Here is a 22,055-nt window from a genome sequence, read left to right as displayed (position 1 = left end):
CCCACCCCCAGAGAGCTCAGTCAGCCGCAGGAGGGAACATGGCGACTAATGGGGTTTATTTTGGGGCTGAGATCGTTAGGGACCTCACACCCGCCCCCAGCAGCCGGCTGGCGAAGAAGAGAAGGAGAAGGGGAGAGAGGGTGGGGTGGGGGAGGGCTGGGAGAGGGAGCCTTCATCTCCGGCTCCCACTCTCCCGTTTCTCTCACCTACACCCCTCTCTGTCCTTCTCTGTCCATCTGTCTCTCTGCCTCCTTCCTTCGCTGGCTGTCAATCTCCCCTCTCCCCTCCCCCCACCCCCCAACCCATGGCTGTCTCTTCCTTTCTGGGCAGGGCTCCAGGACCTTCCTACTTTGGGACCCAGGCAGTCCCCTGGGTGAGGGCGGAAGCAGGGAGTCCTGGGCAAGCCAGGAGAGGGGTGGGGACAGGGAGATGTTGGAGGGCACCAGCTCTGACTGTGAGTCAGAGCTGCACACAGCTCTGCTCATCTTCCTGCCATCACCTGGGGTTCCTTGGTGCCTGCTCAACTCTGGCCCCAAAGAAGCACACACCTTGGATCTGTCACCTCTGCCAGACCTGGGAGAAGTGGAGCTAGTCAGGACCGGGCCCCCTGGGTCTTTCCTGCCCACAGCACTCTCGTCTTCTCAGTCTCCTTGCAGCTTCTCTCTGGGCTCTCTCTCTGTGTCACTCTATTACCTCTCCGTTTTGCTGTAATTAAAGCTAGACTTCTTGATGAGGCAGCTACATCTGTCTGTGCGCGTGCACAGGCTCTCACCCAGGCACCCGCCTGCCAACTGCTCCCTGGGGTGGCGGGGCGGGTGGCTGCTGTGGGTATCACAGCTGAATTCCCACATCTAGACCTGGGGTTCCATCCCTCTCTGGTCACAACCCTGAGGACCTGCTGACCTCATCCTCCTGATGTCATTTCTTCTTGTCTCCTTTTCCTTCTCTCTGCAGCCGGGACCACATACATCTTTGGGAAGGGGGGAGCACTCATCACCTATACGTGGCCCCCCAATGACAGGCCCAGCACGAGGATGGATCGCCTGGCTGTGGGCTTCAGCACCCACCAGCGGAGCGCTGTGCTGGTGCGGGTGGACAGCGCCTCCGGCCTTGGAGACTACCTGCAGCTGCACATCGTAAGGACCCTGGGCCCGAGCCCTTCAACCCCAAGCTTCCTGCTCCCAAATCAGTTCAGCCCTTCATTGCCATGGGATCAGCACCTCAAGTCTTCCCTCATGGGGAATCCTCAGAACTTCTGTTCCTTCATTGCTGGAGCTTCCTGCTAAGAAGTTCTGCTTCTGAGACTCTTCCCTCTCTCAGTTATTCACCAAGACTCCCAGATCCACCCTCCCATCTGATTCATATTTCTCCAGCTCCCCACTCCCCGAGACCACCTGTGTTTTATGACCTTCCTAAAAGTAGTCAAGGGCCTCTTTGGGCCTTCCAGGCCATTCTCCTGCAGCCTTCAGAGGTGTCCCACATTTGTGACTTCCCCCAGGCTGCTGCCTGCTCACTCCTAGACCAGCTAGGCCAGCCCACTGTGTCCTGCACCTGTTCTTGCCCCTCCTTCATACCTACCTGCCCCAGGGCAGCCTACCCTTGCAGCTTCATCTTGCCTCTGGATTCTGCCCCTTTGCCCTCCCAGCAGCCCCCTTACCCTGTCTCCCTTACTGCCTCACTAGCCAGGTTCACTCCTCACTAACCCCTTGGCCCAGCCCCACATCCCCAACCTGACCTCGGCTCCCACCTTGCTCTGCCTTTCTCTGCTCAGCTCCACCTGTGGCCCTAGCCCCTCCCTGTGTCTGCTCCCCGCCTTGACCTTGGTTCATTCCCAGGGTCTCCCTCTGGGCCTCCTACCATATATGCAGCTCCTTGACTCACCATTTTGAGTCCTGTCGAACTCTAGTCTGCAAGTGGCCCCTTTTCTTTCCCTGCCCTTTCCCCCATCTCTGGCTCTGCCCTACACCCTTCCCTATGACCTCTGGTATTGCTCCATTTCATTTCTGGTCTCAGCCTCTCCCCTGACCCCTCCTCACAGTCCTCAACCCCGAGCCTCTGCCCTCAGTCTTCATCTGTACATTTCTGGTCCCTAACAGCCACCTTGCTTCCCTGCCTGTATTTCACATGCTCACCCTGGCCAGGACCCCTGTGCTGTGGGGATCAGGCAGGCTGGCCAGGCTCTGTGGGCTGGAAAGCTCTGGGTGAGGGGCCCCTGGCTTTCAGGAGGGCATAGTTAGTTGGAAGGGGAGAGAGGAAGCCAGGGGAGAGGCTTGTTTGGGCTTTGATTTCTCCGCATCTGCTTGGGAATGCAGCCACTGGCCTTCATTACACAATAGGTTTTAAGCATCCCAGGTCTGCACCCCACCCCACCCCAACACCAGGGCGTGAAGGAAGGAGCATGAGGGGAGACTTCCTGTAGGCAGAGCAGAGCTGGGGTGGAAGTGGCAGTGGATGAGGAAGGGGTGCAGAAGGAGGACTAGCAAGCAGGACAGCAGTCAGGCCCAAGAAGAGGCCTGGAAGTTCTGTACCTGTGTCAGCAGAACAGGCAGTTATCTAGAACGGTGAGAGGCACCCGGCAAGTGAGAGACAGTGTGGCTGTAGACGACAGTGTGGGACTGGATGCACCGTGGTGTGTGTCAGGAGTGATGGCTGTGACAGTGGGGGATGAAGACAGAGACTGGGTCTCATGATTTCTGATGGAGTGTATCTATAGATGTGTATTTCCCCATGGAGTGGTGTTTGCAATTGTTTCAGTTGCCTTTCTGGGTGGTGGGATGTGACTGGGTTTCCCTGTGTCCTCTGTGAGTGAGGGCTTCTCCTTCTCTCTCTTCTCCCTCATGCGAAGCTCTGCATGGCTTGCCACTTCCTTGCTGTCTTTGTGCAAGTCACCACAGCTGTCTGAGCCTCAGTTTGCCCATCTATGGAGTGGCATGGGAAGAGGACAGAGGGATGTTGTGAGGTTGAAGGAGATCACGTATGTGAAGCACATAGGGAGCATGCTGTGTTAGCTAGTATCCTGACCATCTCTGATCAGCTACCTGGGCAGGACTGTGTACCTCTGTGCCTGTTAGGTTAGGGCACAGGGCTCCCTACTAAGGAGAAAAGGTAGGGGGATCAGGGTGTGAGGAGAAGGGATTTCCTCCTTTTCCCTCCCAACAGTTGTGCACAGGCCTTACTGGTGCAAGGCTATGGAGGAACAAGTACTGGTGCCGGGTACTACAGAGGGCAGGGAAGATGGGAGTCTGCCCGAGGGTGGAGAGGCCTGGCAAGGGTGAGGGGCCATGAGAAGAGCCAGCCATGAGGTGCGAGTTGGGCACCAGATGGGCTGAGGCCCCCTGGGGGCAGCCCCCAAACCCCTTCCTTCCCTGGTGACACATCAGCTCCCACTACAGCGTCAGTAGCAGCTCTCAGAGAGTGGGGAGGCGGCAGCAAAATAAGAGAAAAGCAATTTGACGTTTCTAATAAAGCGTCGCTCCACTTTGCCAAATTAATTTTGACTCCCATAATTATTTGCTGTAGGAGCGGCTGCGTTCTCCCCACCGCCGCCTAATGAGGTAATTGGGGAATTAGGAATTAATGACTTTAACAGAAGTGACAACTGACTTCACACTGGGAGAGGCTCTGGGGAGCTGCCTCTCCCCCGGAGTGCAGGGCCCTGAGCTTGACTGCCTCCTAGGAAACCCAGGTATCCTGCCTTCCAGCCCCTGGCCGGCTCTCTGCCAGCCTGGCTCCCAGACCGCATGTGCTCCTTGACCACCATCACTGCCTGGGCTGAGCCTGTGGGGAGAAATCCTCAGAGGAATCCAGGGAGCTGATGCTATTCTGGGTGATATTATTACTAACAATAGTACCGAGGAGGATCGACTGTTCCCTTCCCGTGTGTGGGGAGCAGATGATCAGCCCGTCTCCCTGGGGATGTTGTCAGTCTGTGGGTGGTGGATGGGTGGGGCTTGCTAATACTCTTTTTAGGCAAGCCCAGCCTCAGTTTCCCTGCTTTACTGCATCTGAGGAGAGAGGCTGCATGCATGTATGACTGTGTGCATGCATGTGTGTGTTAGCGTGCATGCATGCACATATGTATGTGGTTTTCCCAGGTTCTGAGAAGGAGACAACTGGACCCCACAAGTGGGAAGGGATAGGAAATGGGTCTTCTGAGCCACAGCTGCAAACCTTGTCCCCCAACTCTCTCTGCCAAACCCTAACCCTTGCCCCATCTGTGAGCCACCCCTGCCAACACCCCCAGTGCCACCAAGCCTCTTAGCTCTGCTAGATGCAGGAAAGAGGTGGCAGCTAAATGTTCCACATGTCCAGGTCATGGGGCAGTCTTTCAAGAAGATCCCAAGAGTGTAGTGTGTTTCTATGGTGATGGACTGGGTGCCTGAGAGTGTGTGAGCCAGGGGGTCTGAGTGAACCTGTGTGAGTGTGTGTTCCCTGTGGGAGGAGAGCTGAGACCGCATCCAGGAGTGCTGCTGGGAGGTTCAGGGAAATGAAACAGGGGGTCAGGCTTAGTGCCCGGTGGGCCTTCATTAGCTTGGTTAGATGCCTTTGGTCTTGAAGGTAGGTTGGCCTCAGCAGCCTCTTGGATCATCCCACACCCCCACCTCTTTGAGTCAGGGTCTTCCTAGGCTGGTGGGCAAAGAGAGAGAACACTGGCTTTGAAGTCAGACTAGCTGGGGTTCAAATCTGGGGCTTCCTTCTCATGTGCTGCAAGATTTTGAGATGTTATTTAACTATGTTGAGCCTCAGTCTCTTTCGTGATGAAACGGGGAGCTATGAGCTTCTTCAGCGGGTTGGTGTGGGGAAGAGAGCATGCATGTACAGTACCCACACAGGGCCTGGCATGATTTAGGTTTCAGTGAAGCCCTCCCTCTCACTCTAGCACCACAGACAGAACTCTTCCTGGGCTGATCCTGGGTTGCCTTTGCAGGGTGTACCATGGGTCTGGGTCCCAGAGATTGCTTAGGTTCTTTCTCCCCTTCTCCAGGCCTCTGTCCCTGTCTGTACTCTGCCTGTCCTTCCCCAGCCCCTAGCTCCAGTCCCTACCCCGACACCCCCATGATCCCCTTTCTTGGTCAGTCTAGCATAGTTTGTCCGTCAACTCTTCTGGTGTCCATCCCACCATACACACAGTCCACACCCCCAACCTCTACCCCCATGGCTGCAGAGGGGCCACCCCCATACTCAGAGCCTGACCTACTTTGGGCCTGAGAGGCTGCCAGGAGAGGCATGCTAATGCCCTGGTGTGGGTGGGAGCACCCTGGGGGCCTGCCTGGTGCAGAGCATACTGGGGAGGAGAGGCTGGAGGCTGGGGACTGGGGAGGGGCTGGGGATCAGACCTTCCTCTGGCAGAGGCCAGCTTCTGTGGACTTATCTGCTGGTCTTGCCTTAGGGAGGCCTCTGCCCTCTATACCCCGAGCTGGTCCCCAGCTTGGCCCAATCACCCCTGTCTGGGCCCAGTGGCCTTTGCACAGAGTAGGTGCTCTATGAATATTTGTGAATATCCAGGACAAACCAAAAGGCAAGAGACAGGTGTGGTTAGTCTAAGGCGCTCCAGGCCCAGGATCTGCACCCCACAGTGTCTGCCCCCACCTCCAGCCTCAGGTTACTCCCTTGCATGTGGGGAAGGGTAGCCAGCCTGCCCACCTCCTCCAGTGGTTGAGACCTGGGAAACGTGACTTGTAAAGCTGTAAAGTGCTGCGGAGCTGGGCTAGTGGTGGCCACAGGAGTAGCCACTGCAAGGGATGAATGATTGCTCCCTCTGGTGGCTGACCTCCACCTCCCTGTCCCCAGGACCAGGGCACCGTGGGGGTGATCTTTAATGTGGGCACGGACGACATTACCATCGACGAGCCCAACGCCATTGTAAGCGACGGCAAATACCACGTGGTGCGCTTCACTCGAAGCGGCGGCAACGCCACCCTGCAGGTGGACAGCTGGCCGGTCAACGAGCGGTACCCGGCAGGTAGGCGGCGCGGGCCCGCGGAGGAGGCACGGTGGCTGGGCGGGGCGGGTGGCGGCCTCTGGGCGGATGGGTAGGAGTGCGGCCGCACCGGGGCGGGGCCAAGCGGCTCTGGGGCGGTGCGGGGCTACAGGAGAGACTAAGCTTGTGAGGCGGGACTAGGGCAGGGGCGTGGCTAGGAAAAGTCGGAATTTGTGAGGGCGGGGCGAGACCTTGGTGGTGCGAATGCGCCCCCTATAGGGGAGGGTGCAGGGCTAAGGTGGGAAGGCTGCAAGGCTAGGGTCCAGTTTGGGGGTGGGGAGAGAAGAGGAGGGAGGGTAGAGGTGAGGAGAATCTGATGCGATTGAGGAAAGGGTGAGTTCAGAAATGAGGGAGACAGATGCAGAAACAGGAGAGAAAATCCAGAAGTAACATAAAACGTGTCTTGGCAAGGAGACGGGGCTGTTACCAAGGGCAGAGCCAAGGAAAGAACCAAGGTCCTTATAAAGAGCAAGTCAGAGATCCACTTAGGAGATCTAAGGAAGGAAGAGAAGTAGCCACGGAGACTCAGAGTGAAGGACCCCAGTGTCCAAGGCAGTGAGGGACATGGTGAAAGGAAGGGAGAGACAAGTGACAACAAAAATGAAACGCAGGGTCATGTGCATTCAACAACCTTTGTTGACAACCTGTTTAGGCATCAGGGCTTGTGCTAGGTCCTGGGGACTCAGTCCCTGCTTGCAGGGAGCCTTGAGAATGCAAACAGACCAAGTTCGACAGGGTGACAGCTGTGGCGGCCAAGGACAAACCAAGGTCTGAGGAGTGCAGGAGAGGGACAGAGATGAGGACATGGGGGAAGTGAGGAGACAGAGACTGAAAGATGTTGAGGGAGGCAGAGATAGAGCCTCAGAATGAGAGGAAACCGGAGGGGAAGCAATGGAAAGATAAGGAGATAGTACTGAACTATACGCAAAGACAAGGAGAGATGCGGAGAGGTAGATGGAGATGCTGACATGCAGGCCCAGGGAGAGAAGAGGTGGACAGAGCCTTGGAAGGGAGCGGAGGAGAGCCCCAGCATGGGAGATAAAGAGGGAGTGGAAACAGAAACACTGCAGGGAAAACTGCAGAAACACAGAGATGCTGAGATACTGTCTAAGCGACATTGCAGTCAGGGCCTGACTGGGAAGTGGAGTGAGCATCTGCGACCTCCATCACTCTCCCAGGCGGAGAGACAGCCAGGCTGAGGCAGAGAAGCTGCCCCATGCTGACTGCGAGGGGCAGGGGCAAAAGGCCAATGTGTAAACCTTCATGGGCTCACCTATGCTGGAGTAAAGATGCCAGTACAGGCTTATGACACCAGTTATGCAAGCTTGTACCCAGACATTTCTGGAAAGTCCCTGGAGATAAAGAGGCCCACGTGGCCCCCTAATACCTACAGAGGCTGATGTACACACAGGTCAACCTTAGACATATGGACAACTGCAGACATTCGTATGGTCAGACAGACACATGAAAAAGCAGCTCTGCAGAGGGATGCCAGCCTACATCAAGGCCCTGGGTACATGTAGGGACACTCAAGACCCACCAACCCTCCTACACTAAATTCCACTTACCCCCCGCGCCCCGCAACAAGCCAACACTGACAGCTCTGGCTGCGTAGGCATGATCCCTGTGGGCAGCAGACTTCTCTCATTCTCCGACGCACACACACTAGGGCAACCTTTGTAGCAGTGATGACATTGGCCTGTGCTGGATAGGGCTGGGCTCAGAAGCATGAAGGCCTCACCATGTCAAGCCAGGACTTGGATCTAGAGCTTCTCCCCTTGGGGCCCAGCAGGCCACCAGTCAGGATGGAAGAATTATTCCTGCTCTCCTCTCCTCAGGGACCCCTGACTAGGGGTGAGGAAAGGCTGCTGGATGCCCCTTGCCTGTAAAGGGGAGTAACATGAGGGCCTGGTGGTTGCCTTTGTGTACTGAGGGCAGATCCTGAGCAATACCAGCAGGTCAGATCAGCAGTATGCATGGGCCCGGAGAGGGGAGACCCTCTGACTCTTTGAGAGCACAGAGACACAGCCCATGGATTCTGAGTCAGAAGGACCTGGGTTTTAATCCTGGATCTCCCACTGGCAAGTGTGTAACCTTGGACAAGTCATCTAGCCTCTCTGAATCTCAGTTTCCACCTCTGAAAGGTGACAATACTTACCTCATAGCAATACTGTGAGAATGTCATTAAACGCTAGAATGGCATGGCATAGCAAAGGTGCTCAATAAATAGGACTTTTGTTAGAACTTTTATATACTCAGCCTCCCTCCGGGCAGATGTACATTCTTCTCTTCCTCTTGGAGACACACACACAGGATTGAATGATCTGTTTTTAATTTAAACACAAATGTCCTGAATCTATAGGGAAAGCAGAATCTCCTTGCCTCATAAGCACCTAAGGAGGCACCATCCATACCCATATGAACACGTCGTGTGCACCTTCATGGGAGGTGTACCTAGGCAGGCCCAGGCCCGGGTCTCTGGGCAGGTGAGCGCAGCTGTGCAGTGAGAGATGACAGGAAAAGCCTCCTGGCCCCACCAGTGTGCACTGAATAGTTTGTCAGTGGCTTAAATGAGAGGAGTGGCCAGATTCTCAAAGGAAATCAGTTCCCTTTCCACTGCTGCAGACCGGGATCACCCACAGCTCACAGAGGAGCACAGATCCTCTCAGGTGCACTGACGAACCCCTTTCCACATAGGCTTGTGTGCACACACACACATTCACACACATTCCCCTTCCCAGTCTCCAGGGGCTGGAGATTGGTGAGCGGAGAGAGGAACAGGTGGGTATCCCAATGGACAGCCAAGCTTGGAAAAGAGATGGGGGCTGGAACTGGGGGGAGGAGCCTGGAAAAGAAAGGCTGAGGGCCTGGCAGGGTGAGCAAGATGAGGTCCTGAGACAGCAAGGAGAGGAGACTGGGCTCTGAGCAGAAAATGGTCAAGGTGCATTCAGGGCAGAGAAGGGTGCAGAGAAGGGTGGCGGGGGACTGTCTGCAGGGGAGGAGAAAGGGGCCAAAGAGAAGGTGAGAAGGGGAAGAGGGCTGCTGGATGATGGTCCAGCTCCCACACCACACCTGTAGCGGCTGCCCAGTAGAATGGGAGCCCTGACCAGGGTGAGGAGGCCTTGCAGGGAGTGCAGTGGTGGGGTTGGGAGCAGGAGGGACTTAAGGGGGACGGTGGTGGTGGGGTCAGGGGTGTGGTATGAGGTGGAAATTGAGGGGAAGCTGGGAGTGGAGCACGAAGGCAAAGGGAGTAGAGGTGGCCTGGAGAAGTGGTTTAAATCTCACTGTTCAATGCGCGTGCTGGGTGGCCCCCTAAATGCCGCATAAACCCCGCTTAACCCATCCCTCCCACTTCTAAACTGCCCTCTAAACGCAGGAACCAGCTGGGCCACTGATGCCTCCCACCCCCAACTTAAACCTGCTAAATGCCCCTCCCCTGCCCGCCCCCCCCCCACTTTGGGATGGGGAAGGAAGGGGGCCACAGCAGCTTAACCACAGATAAACCTGTTTAACCTCTGACCTTTGACCTTCCAGCTCCCTTTCTTTTGTGTCCCTTTCCTTTTCTTCTTTTCTCATCTCTTTTGCTTTGGGTTGCTCCTGCCCCCAGGGTGGGGCTGGCTCTGAACCAGAGCCTAGGGAGGGGGTCGAGGGAGAAGAGGGGCCCAGCGTTTCTTTTCCTCCCTTCCCCTCTTTCTGTGGATGTTGCTGCTTACTCTGAGTCTCCTGAGGATTGCGTAATTACTTTTCTAACTCCTTTGGACTTCGCCGCCTGAGAAACCTACTGTCTTTCTAAACTTTTCCAAGGAAACTTTGATAACGAGCGCCTGGCGATTGCTAGACAGAGAATCCCCTACCGGCTTGGTCGAGTAGTAGATGAGTGGCTGCTCGACAAAGGTAATTAACCAGAATTAATTAATTAATTAATTAACTTTAAAAACACTATCTTAAAGGTGCAGAGCTCTCTCTTTCCCCCTCCATGCCTTCACCAACGCCCACCCGCAAGTGAAGGGACAATTGGCTAGCCAGAATGCTCCCTTCCCCTTTGGAGTCAAGGGTCTGTCTGTGCATTTCAGAGTGGTGGTTTTTGGGGTATGAGTGGGGTTTTTCCTTAGAAGTAGGGGGAGTCTTGTTCTCTTTCTAAACCTGGGATCAACTACGGTAATCCACAAGATCCCTACCATGGGAGCTCCCCACTGCGATCCCAGCAGTAAATCACAAGCAGGCTGGGAATGCAGGTTGTAGGTAGGTTCCCTCTGCCCAGAATCATCTCAGAGGCTTGGTAAAGGGCCAACGGAGGGCCACAGAGCATGCAGAGGCAGGAAGCCTTTGGGAAGCAGGAAGGCTGACCTGAGGAGGGTTAGGAAGGCTTCACCAGAGCCATGTGAGGAGAAGAGAGAAGAGTGGGGGCCTCAGATCCTACTGGAAGACCCCCAAAGAGAGTGCTGTGGGGCTGCTGTCTCTGGAACAGGCCCAACTTAGTCCAGAAGGCCTCTGAGAAGTTGAGGAGAGACTAAGGGAGGTGGGGCAGGAGATGGTGGGCCCATAGGGATTTCTACTCCTGCTTGGCTGATGAGGAAGACCGAGCAAGACCTTTTGAGGCCTGAGTGTGGTGAGGTGTTGCTGGGTGTGATAGAGAAGGCTTCTTGTCACCAAGGGAAGTTGGGGACCAAGGGCAAATCCATCCCATTCCCTTTTGCGGGGGCGGGGGGGCGAGCTCTGTACCTCTAAGGCTAAACTCTAAGGGGGAAGTAGAACTGTTAAACCTCCACTTAACCAGCTGATAACTGTGCTTTTAAATGTCCACTGGGGCCTTCCCCAACTAAAACCCCCAAATGTAACTTCTAGCCCCCCATGCCTGTGGGGCCTAAACCTGCTGATAACCAGATGTGATAAACCCATAACAGGACAAAAAGTTAAAGGGACTGTAACACACATCGCTAAAACCTACAGCCCCCAGCCACACTGGGCTGCTCTCTCCAGCGGGGTGAACTTTAACCCTTTGAGGAGTTCATGGCGGATGGGGCCAGGGGCCACAGGGACCAAGTTTGCTAACACTGTGGCTTCCTCTCCATTACCCACCTCCCTCTTCCAGAATCAGAGAGGCCAAGGGAGCAGCCTGGGCTGAGGCTGGGACAACTTGTGACCCCAGTGGCAGGGAGAGTTGGACAGGCCCTACTGGGGGGTGGGGGAAGAATTGTGGTTTAGATGAAGGAGAGCCAGGACCCTCCTTCCCCTTCTCCTTAGATCTGACTTTCCTCTTCTAGAAAATAACCGATTGGACTAGAGAGGTAGTTCCCAAAGTGTGAAAGAAGGAACTCGATTTTTGTGGTCTTAGCCAAGTACTTCCCCTTTCTGAGGCTCAGCTCTCTCCTTGGTAAGATGGGACAGTGATGGTTACTCAGCCCACCTCACAGGCATATTGTGAGGGTGAGAGGAAAGAAACATCAGGAAAGTATCCCAGAACAAGGTCTGGGGATGCTTGGAGGGCGTATTTTATTGTTAGCGCGTGACATATGGTAGGTGCTCAATAAATATTTATTGGATGAATCCATTTTCCAGTTCCAAAGCATGTCCTATGAAGCAGTCCCATGAGATGCTTCACAATAGAGAGATTTGTGGTAGAACGAGTTTGGGAAATGCTGAATCCTGTTTCTTCCTCTTGGAGATGCCTATGTGCATTGGTTTAATAAAGACTCTGAAAAGCCCTTGGAGAAAGAAACCTGTTTGATTGTGAAATGTTTGCTTCCCCAACTCATTTGACCACTGTGATCCTTGTCTCCTTTGTTTTCCTCGTGATTCTTGTGTCTGGGGATAAACTTGGATGCAGAGGTCTTCCTGGGCCTTGCTGGGTCTGGCATTCCAGAGCTGCCACCACTGGCCTTCTGCCTCTTGGGCTCTTGGGCACTGGTAGTGGGCGTTGCTGGTCCAGGGGCTATACTTGCCTGAGTGGGCAGTGGGAGGGTGCTGGAGGAGGAAGGAAGACTGAGTGGGGGGCTGGGGAGACACACCAGTGGCCATCATTGGCTAGAGCCTGGAAGGATGTTTGGATGTCCCAGAGGCCTGGGTGTCCCAGAGAACCTGTGTTTCCAAAGAGGTTGTGGGCTTCACAAGTTGGACTCTCCTCAGCCCAGGTTTTGGGGGCAAGGCTTACAGGCACCTAACTCTAAACCAGATCTTTAACGAGGCACTAACCAGAGGCTAACAAGGGCTAAGCCAGGTCTAAAACCCCTAGTGCCAGCAGCTGAAGGTTCCGGGGGAGATGGGGCAATGTAGTAGGCCCTCTGCCCAACCCCTCCCCCCCAAAAAAATAAGCAGCACCAAAACCAAAGTTAAATCTAAACTTAAACATAATAAACATCTTTTCTAAAAACCAAACCAAAACAACAAACTCAGAGGGTTAAACCGACCCCCAGATCCACTAAAAACAAACAGAACAGCCCAACCCCACCCAGCTGGGAATTCTGAGGTGTCATACTGCTGAGTGTGGGGTGAGATTGGAGCTGGAGCGGGTTATATTGGCTGTCAGTGAGCGAAGCAAGGTCCCTTTAACATTTTCCATTTCTGTGCTTGCATGTCCAGGTGGGGAGGAAGGGCTCGGCTTACCAGGGCCTGGTCCCAGGCAGTGCTGGGCCTTGGCAGTCTGGGAGAAGAGAGGGGATCCTGGCCAAGGGTCAGAAGGCCTGGTCATAGGTGGGAGGTCAGCCTGGGCAGGTTGCTGCTCCCACACACCATCACACTCTCTCACCTCCTTCTCTGTTCTCACACGCACCGACTCCACCTTGGCCTGGCAGCTACCTCCTCTGTCTCTGCCTCTGTGTCTCCTCTATCTGCCTCTTCCCGGGGCTCCATGGCTTCATGGCTCGGGGCTGGACACTGGGGCAGGATGTTTGGGGAAGCAGAGGGAGAAGATGGGGACGGACTGAGGGAAGAGGATGAAGAGGGGAGATGGCCTTGGAGCTGGAGAGGAGAGGGAATGGGGAAGGTGGGAAGGCTTGCACATGGTGGGGAGGAGGGGCTGGGCTCATCTTCCCCAGCCCGTGTGTGCCCTGGGTGCCCTCCCGTTCTGGGGTCCCCACCTGGCTGGGCTAGGGGCTGTGGCTGACAAGGACTTTTCCTTTGGTTGTTTGCCCCTTCCTCATTTCTCCCTGTCCCCTCCTCCCTTACTGGCTTCCTCCTCCATTCCTCTTTCCTCTCCTTGGCTTCCTTCTCTTCTTCCTTCCCTTCCTGGTCTCCCCTCACTGCCTGCCCCTTCTCTGTCACCCCCTCCCCTCCCCCAAGGCCGCCAGCTGACCATCTTCAACAGCCAGGCTGCCATCAAGATCGGGGGCCGGGATCAGGGCCGCCCCTTCCAGGGCCAGGTGTCCGGCCTCTACTACAATGGGCTCAAGGTGCTGGCGCTGGCCGCCGAGAGCGACCCCAATGTGCGGACTGAGGGTCACCTGCGCCTGGTGGGGGAGGGGCCGTCCGTGCTGCTCAGTGCGGAGACCACGGCCACCACCCTGCTGGCTGACATGGCCACCACCATCATGGAGACTACCACCACCATGGCCACTACCACCACGCGCCGGGGCCGCTCCCCCACACTGAGGGACAGCACCACCCAGGTGAGGCCCCACTCTGGCTGGTGGATTAGGGCAGGGATAGGTGGGGATGGAGCTGATATCTGCATAGCTACAGTAGTGGTGCCTAGAGTGAGGATCCAAGGGGTCTGTTGGGATCCTGGAGGCTGCTGTCTCTGACTTTATTGCCATGGTAATGGGCAAGGTCACCTTTCAGGAAGTAGCTTTCACCCTAATGACCAGGCATCTTGTGATGTGGGGGTGATCACTATTTCTAGAGGGACCATCCCCAGAGTTGGGGAGGAGTTTGATGGCCCAGTTATACGAGAGAAGATCACCCTACCTAAGAGAGATGAAGTCTGGACTCGGGGTGAGAGTGGGATGGCTCCTTCTGCTTCTCCAGTGAAGGCCATGCCTAGTGTTCTGTGTGGGCAGAGAGTGGGAGATGGATAGTACCAGGCTGGCCTTGCTGTGGGCAGGGGTGACAGCATGGGAGGGCTGGGTGCAGTCACCTGGCATGGGCAGCCCCTCTCCAGAGGCTGGTGGAAGCTAGGAGGAGCCTCTCCTTGTTTTCTGGGTTTCCTACAGTGGGAAAATCCTGACTGCAAGTTCATTGCCTTCACAAGCCCTCTCCATGTGACTGTGAGCAGGCACCACAACTCAGGTAGCTTCGGTGTCCTCTCCGTCTGTGCGTCTGAGGGAGTCTCAGGGCAGACAGTTCCCCGGTGCTCACCCCACCTGCTGATCTGGATGGCCCCAGCTGCCTAGTCCCAGGCTTCCTGCAGCACAGACTGGTGGGGAGGAGGGGCCTTGAAGCACATGGAGCTCACTCCACCTGCTCAGGTGTTTCCTGGGTCAGGTCAAGCCCTAGTGATAGGGCAGGACTGGAGGGGCCTGCACCCGGGGAATGGGGCTCTGCTGGAGCAGGACTTGCCTGTGTGACTTCCTGAGGCAGCCCAGGCTGGGCTGTTTTCTAGTTGTTGCCTCCAGTGCCTGCTCTGACCTTTAGCACAGGGAGGGCTCACACCTGGCATGAAGGCCTTTTTTGGCCACCCCTTCTCTCCCCATCACCCTGTCTGGCAGCCTGTGGCTGTTAGGTACTCTCTGTCCTTCTAGGGTGAGGGCAGGATCTGGGGGTGGCCATGAGGATGTGCCCCTCCCTCTGTCACCAGTCTGTCTTCAGCTTCTCCTCTGAGGAGTGGGCTCCATGTGCTTTAAGGCTCCTCCTCCCTGCCAGTCTGTGCTGCAGGAAGCCTGGGACTAGGCTAGCTGGGGCCATCCAGATCAGAGAGACAAGCCTGTACCCACTTCCTCTCTGCCAAGAAAGCTGAGGGGACCTGAAGACGTTGCCCCTAGGGAGCAGGGAGTCCCTCGGGGAAAGGTCTGAGCTCTACCCAAGGCTGGGTACCCACCATGCCCAGTGCCCTTCAAATCGTAGGGGACGAGGGGCTGTCTGGTCTCTGTGGGAGGGTGATAGGCAGATCATCCTGGTGGAAGAGAGAGGTGGGGGTCCCAAGAGTCACTGCTGTGGTGAGGAAGCCCAAGATGGAGGCTGGTGCGGAGGGGGCAAGAATGCAGAAGGGAGCTGGGTCCTCCAGGCACCACCTTGCCCTTGGGTGAGTTAGGGCTGTTGAGTCTGAAGATCAGGGGCTGGGAGGAGGCAGGTTATGACCCTTTCAACCCTGCTCGTCCTTGTCCTTCAGCCTAGCTCTCTCCTCCCCTTCCTGCAGTTTCTCGGGCTCCCTTCCTGCCTGGCCTTTCGGTTTCCCTCCTTGGGTCTCCTCCCTCATACCCCTGGGCACCCCCCTCCTCCTTATACTCACTCATCTTGGGGATTCTCTTTCTTTGCAATCAGTAAGAGAAAATGCTGACAAAGTGGACTACTGTTGTCATGGCAACCACAACCCTAATTATTGTGTGCAGCCGGGCTCTCTCAGGCTCCAGGAAAGGAGGTTGGGAGAGAGATGAGGGGTGATGGGTGGTGAAACTGGAGCCAGGAAACCCCTCCAGGGCCTGGTCGTGTTCTGCCTGTGCTGGCCTCTGCAGGCTCCGCCCCGTAGGGCCTTGCCTCCCCAGCACCCCTTCCCTGAGGCATCCTAGACCCTTTTGCCCAGACCCTGCAGGTCAAAGTCTGGCATCCACTCTCCTCACTTCCCAGAAATAAAAAGCACCACATGTGCTGTTTCATTGACCCTCGGAAGCTGTGAAAACCTGCAGGGCTGCTCCTGGGAAGTTCCCTGTGCATAGGAGGAAGTGGAGGCCTGAGGTCAGCCAGCAAGAGATGGAAGGGCTAAGACTCAGACCAGGCTGGTCCATCTCAGCCCAGGGGCATCCTGTGTACCACCATGCACCTCAAGTGGCAACTGTGGGATCTGCTGACCTGCCTGGAACCTCTCTTTCCCCACCCCTTCTCTCGCCCCCCAGAACACAGATGACCTTCTGGTGGCTTCTGCTGAGTGTCCAAGTGATGATGAGGACCTGGAGGAGTGTGAGCCCAGTACTGGTGAGTGCCTTTCCCCCCTCCCCTGCCCCGGGGCCCTCTGTGACGCTACTGGGAGGGGGGCGACTGTCCCTGCCACCCGGCCCAAGCCCCAGGGCCTGCTGCCAGGCCTTAGCTTTCCCTGATAGTTCCACCTTGCCTAACATCCTCCCAGTCCCTCAGATGCTCTCTGGCAAGATGCCTTTTGGTTCCCAGCCCCTCAGAGGTAGTGAGGTCCTTAGCCTGGGGTCCTGGGGTTGAGAGCCAAGGGGTGCTGGGAGAGAAGGAGGGAGACTTTTCCCTAGAAGATGAGTAACTGCAGCTCCCATGAGTCCCTAGGGTGGGGGAGGGTGAACATGGCTTAGGAACTACAACTCCCATCAGTTCTTGGGTCCAGAATCACAACTCCCGCCTGCTCCTGAGGCCTGGTGCTCTCTAGGCCACTAGTAGAGGAGATCTCTCCTGGATCCTGGGCCTTCCTCTTCTCCTGGGTGTTGGGAGGTGTCCTGTGCTCTTGTCTGAAGGGCTCCCAGAGTGGACACTGCCAGGACTGCCAGGGCAAGGTGAGGCAGTTACTACACAGTGACTGCTCTGAATCTGATAGTGTGCTGAGTGGGAAGTCCCCTCTAGACTAGACTTGTGGTCTCCTGGGGAAGATTAGGGCCTGAGGTCTGGCCCGGATTCTAGTTGGGGAGCTGCTGTAGGAGGAGAGCAGGGCTGGGAGGGAAGACTCTCCAGGGCCTGGGGCACTGGGGCCAGGGAGTGCTTTCTAGGCCTCTGCTTGATACTTCTTGCTGGAGCCAAGAATGCAGCCACAGAGAGAGACCAGGCTGGCAAAGCGGGGGTGGCCTTGAGTGCTGCTTGAGAAGTGTGGGGTGTGGAGTGGTGCAGCGAGTGCCAAGGCTGCTCATTTGAGCAGGTTGGGGGTGGCTGGGAGCAGCTGGGGGAGGGTGGGATACTTGAGGCTGGCAGAGGGAACAGAGAAAGGACTGGATGTGGCCAGATTTCCCAGTGGAGGAGCGTGGGCCTTGGTGGCTGCCAGATGAGTCTGTGGGAGTGGAGGGCCACCCACATTTCTCACTTGGGCTGCTGGAGGCTTCTCCCCATTACCTTGCAATGGGTCGCACCTGGGTTGTTGGTACCAGAAGGCTGGAGGTTGGGGCAGGTGCTTGCGGGGTTGGGGGAGATAATGTGGTCAGGAGGTGGGCAGTATGCCCTGGGTACATCCTGTGAATCTGGCTTGGGGCCTCCCAGCTCCAGAAAAGACATTCAGGCTGAGGGTGGGCCGCGATCTTGGAAGGAGTGTGGTTAGAGCAGGACCATAGCATGGCCTGTGGAGCCTTGGGGCAGAGGCTCAGCTTCAAAAACCAAGGGCAGCGGGTTTCTGGGGCACAAGCCCCCAGATCCAGAGGCTGAAGCCCAGTTGCCCTCCACGTCCTCCGAGTAGGCTAGAGCTGAGAGGGGTTATTCCCACAGGCCTGGGCCCAGGGACCTTCAGGGGAGCTGCCAGCTGCTGGGCCAGAAAGGCCTTCCCTTCCATAGACCAGGGCCTGGGCTTTCTGGGACAGATGCCTTCGTCTCTAGGAGGCCCCTCTGCTGAGTGCTGTCACTTCTTCCCCCAGGGTGATCTTGGCTCAAGGATGCACACTTCAATGCCTCCATTGCTTTGGGGGGCTCTGGGCATCTGGCAGCTTCAACACACAGCACCCCCTGCCCTGCTTTACTGCTCTGAGCTCTAGGCACTTACCGGTGGCTCGTGTGGCCAACACAGCACTGCTTGCCCAGGCCTGCTGGAAGTGGCTGTGATGAGTGGCCCCATGGAAGCTCTGGGATGGGGCTCTGCGGACAATGGTCTTTGAGGGTCCTGAGGAAAGGGCACTGAGTGGCATTACCACATGTGTTCATACACAGGTACCCATGTTCACACACTCTGGGGCAGGAACTCCTGGGTAACAGAAGGAGTCTCTGCTTTCCCTACACCCTGCAGAGGGGTATCTGGGGCCAGATGGTCACCATGTAGGGACATGCAGTACACACTGGACCCCACCTGGGCCATACTTTGTCCACCGAAGTTCTAGCCTCCCAGCCCTGGCTTGGAGTCTAGTCAAGGGCCTGGGTCTGATGCTGAATGGGTGTATTGGTGGTCTGAACTCTTTTAGGCTGCATTAGGGCAGAGGGTAAGGAGGAGTTGAAGCAGGTGGGTCAGCTGGTTCCCAGTCAGGGATCTGTGAGGTCACTGACTATTGAGCCACCCTCTTGGGAAAAGGGACAAGTAGAGGATGAAGGGTGGAGGAGGTCTAGAAGTCTGGGATAGGGAGGGACTGGTAGCCATTCCAGCAGCCAGCTTTAAAAATAGGGCCAGGAGGGAGGGCAGAGTGCACTCTGGAATCCCCAAAGGAAACTGCCAGAAGCCACAGCCTCTCCCCCAAGCCTGCATCACACATGCTTACATGTCCACATTTGCACCACTGTGAAAGGTTTAATGATGGATCCTCATCATCCCAATGGGAGGCCAGGCAAGGACCAAAATGACTCCAGGGTCTCCCAGGCTGGTGTAGACCATGCCATGCCATCCAGAGCCTCTCCAGCCAGTGCAAGGAGGCTTTTCTCCAGCAGACGGCCAGGCCTCCCTTGGCTCCAGTGTCAGAGGCGGGGGCACCTCTGGCTGGAGACCCCATGGTGTTTTACAGATCTTCATCCCTGGGTCTAGGATCATTCCTGCTCGCTCACCTTTCCACCGTTTTCCCTAACCTGGGCTTCTCCACAGACCCTGGCCCATACTTTTTCCCTTGTTTAGTGAGACCATCATCTACACGGTTATTTTAGCTGAGGTTGGCTTTTCAATGGGAGTGCCTTTAGTGGGGCATGCACCATTAGTAATGTGGCCCACTGCTAGTTGTCTCAGCTGGCCCAACCCATACATTGTGTTCTGGGCCTGGCCCCTGAGGGGATCTGACTTTGCACAACCTGAGACACGTAGGAAGAGAAGAGCACACACAGGCTCAGACCCACAGAGGCAGTGTCTGTATGCACATGTATGACCAGAGGCACACACACGTACAGCCCTGCACATACATTTACAGACCCACCAGCAAGCTCACATGGGCCCACTTCCACACACATACACACACACACACACACACACACACATTCAAACCTAGAAGAGCACACACTATTTGTACCTAGGCCAACAGAGGCACACACATGCTTAGACTCCAAGAGACATGTGTGTGCTTATACCCTTCTGAAGTCCATACACACAGATACACACCTGTTGAGACTCACAGAAGCTCAAACTCATGCACACATGCACAGCCTAATGAAAGCACACACATGTACTCAGAGCTACCAACTCTTGCATGTGTGTGCTTAGAGCTCCAGAAATACCCACAGAGGCACTCAGATGCACACGTGTGCACCTACTCAGCTCCCAGAGGTTCACACTTGCATGTGTGTTCAGTTGCACCAAGGCACACACACACATTGTGTGTCTCAAACTTACCAAGGCACTTGACTGTGTTCTGAGCTATGTGTACATGCATGTTCAAACCCACTGAGGCACACTCACACACTACTGACAGCCATGCTGAATGTTCAGAATCACACACACATGCTCAGACCCAGAGACAGACTTGCATATTGCAGACACTCAGGACACACACATCTGTGTTCAGACCTGAGTGTGTGTGTGTATGTGCTTAGGCCTAGTAAGACATATACCTTGTGACACGCCCTTGGACTCACAGATTATACATCTGTGCTCAGCTCAGTGGCACATGTGCACAGATCCACCTGTGTAACACACACAGGTGCTTAGACCACAGAATCCTACACCCGTGTTCAGACATGCAGATGTTCACATGTGTTTCAGAACTGCAGAGGCATGTAGGCATGTTCAGATCAGGCAAGTAAGCAGTGTGCTTAGACCCACCATAATGCACATGTGTGCCCACATGTACTCACAGAAATGCACATCTATGACCAGGCTCACAGAGGTACGTGTGTGTAAGTTTACTCACCATGATGCACACATACATATCTGCAGAGGGGTGTACTCATGCACCAACATGTGCATCCAACCCCCAGATGCCCACATGTACACAAAGGTGCACCTAGATAAGACTCACAAGAGTGCAGGTGTGCACATTCTCAGAGGCAGGCTGTGTGCTCAACCTCAGGGGTCTACATACACACACAATTTGTTCGGCTTCACAGACCTGCACTTCTCCCATCAAGCCCACCCCTATAGAAGCTCATATTTCTGTGCACACTCATGTGCCGAGTGCCACAGTAGTGTACACACACACACACGCTCACCTGCTGAAACATACATACTGGTTCACACTCACTGAAGAATACATAGGTACACACATACACATAGACGTGCAAGTTCATGTGCTCAGACCTGTACAGAGGTGTAAACACACACACGCACGCACACACACACTCTCGGGCCTCCATTAGCCCACACAGGTGCAGGTGCACTTCTGTGCTCCAAGGTACCCATGCAGTGGCACACAGAAGGGCACACACATATCCTCAGACCTGGAGGGCATGCACACATGTTCAGACACAGTACAAGGCATGCCTGTATGCCTGTGTGCTCCCACTCAGGCAAGTATACGCAGTTGTTTAGACCCACAAAAGCACACACATACACACATGTGTATTCAGATTCACCCAGGTCCACGTATGCTCAGACCCACAGAAGCAGCCTTCTGCACTTACTCCATGCAAGCATCCCTCCTGAGGCATTGCCCTCATGCACACATAAATGAGACCCTCAGAGGCACATGCAGGCTTAACTCCACAGAGTCACTGACACATTTGCCCAGACCGGTAGAACCACAGTGTGTTCAGATTCCAAGAGGGTCTCAAGGTAGCACTAGTTGCTATAATGGACAACATGTGTTGGTTTAACACATAGACATGTATTTCTCATTCACCTAAGTTATAAACAAGTGTTCCTGATTGGTGGGCCACTCTTTTCCAAGTGATGACTCAGGGCTTGGTCCCTCTCCATCTTGCGGCTGCACCATCTTCAACAGGTGACTTCCTGAGTTGCGGTGGCATGGAGTTGTGAAGTGGAAGATTTTATGGGCCAGCTGTGGGAGAGGCTTCCAGGCTCCTGCCCACATTCTGTTGCCTGGAGCTCAGTCATGGGGCCCAACCTAACTTTAAGGAAGGCTGTGAGGTGTGGCCTTGCTGTGCCCTCAGGAGGAAGCAGAAACAGGTCTGGGGCCCAACTAGTGAATTATTTGTCACTGGCTTGCCTGTGGGTCATCAAGGATCCGTGTCACTCTTCCTCACCTCCAGGACACACCCACCCCTCCCCAGGAGACCACCCAAAGTCCCAACCATTAGGGCATTCATCTCAAAGCTGATGATGTCTGGGAGATGGTGGCCCTCCACATCCGGTTAAGACCTGACTCCTCTGGAATGGGGACCCATTTGTGATCCAGATACCCAAGAACTAAATGGATAATTTATCTCACTGCTCCCACAGCCCAACACACACTTCAGAATACTGTGGTGTGGGGCAGAGTCGACAACCGTAATACAACCTCCCATACGAAAAAGGGAAAAATGGAAGACACACAGCAGCCTAGATTCACACAGGCCAATGTGTGCTCCTAGCGCTGAGGAAATCCAGCAGGCAGGCAGGCCAGGCTCTCTGCCCCTGCAGTGGGGGAAATTTCTTCATTAAACCCTGGGAGAGACTCTGCTCTCTGGGGGAGACTCCCCTCTCCTTTGTCTGGGGTCCCTGGCTCTCGCCTCTGGGAAGTTCCTCCCGGTCCTCCCATAGCCATGTCTGAAGTGGGTGTTGGGAACAATGTCCTCCTTGGGGGTGCTGTAGCATGATAACCTACCCCTGCTCATGCAGATTTGGGGCCCAAGGGTGGTTTAAGGTTCAAAGTAACCATACCTAGACACAGTTCTCAAGCCTCACTTATTTCCTTGTTGCTCCGCCCCCATGCCTCTTTCTCTTCATACAGTGGTGACTGTCTTGAGGACATTTGAAACAATAGGTGGGAAG

The 22,055-nt window shown here is 55.4% G+C and overlaps 1 protein-coding gene across 1 annotated transcript in view; it reads left to right on the top strand.

Annotated features, from left to right (window-relative positions):
- NRXN2 (neurexin 2) overlaps nt 1-22,055 on the top strand; it is a 98,361-nt gene that overhangs the window by 69,070 nt on the left and 7,236 nt on the right. The window contains exons 16-20 of the mRNA XM_011993504.1: nt 955-1,136; nt 5,791-5,962; nt 9,785-9,874; nt 13,259-13,584; nt 15,964-16,042. Coding sequence (XP_011848894.1) covers nt 955-1,136; nt 5,791-5,962; nt 9,785-9,874; nt 13,259-13,584; nt 15,964-16,042 — 849 coding nt within the window. The remainder of the gene's footprint in view (nt 1-954; nt 1,137-5,790; nt 5,963-9,784; nt 9,875-13,258; nt 13,585-15,963; nt 16,043-22,055) is intronic.

Source organism: Mandrillus leucophaeus, unplaced genomic scaffold (assembly GCF_000951045.1).
Source record: "Mandrillus leucophaeus isolate KB7577 unplaced genomic scaffold, Mleu.le_1.0 Scaffold43, whole genome shotgun sequence".
NCBI lineage: Eukaryota > Metazoa > Chordata > Mammalia > Primates > Cercopithecidae > Mandrillus > Mandrillus leucophaeus.
This window is presented reverse-complemented; position numbering and strand designations above follow the sequence as displayed.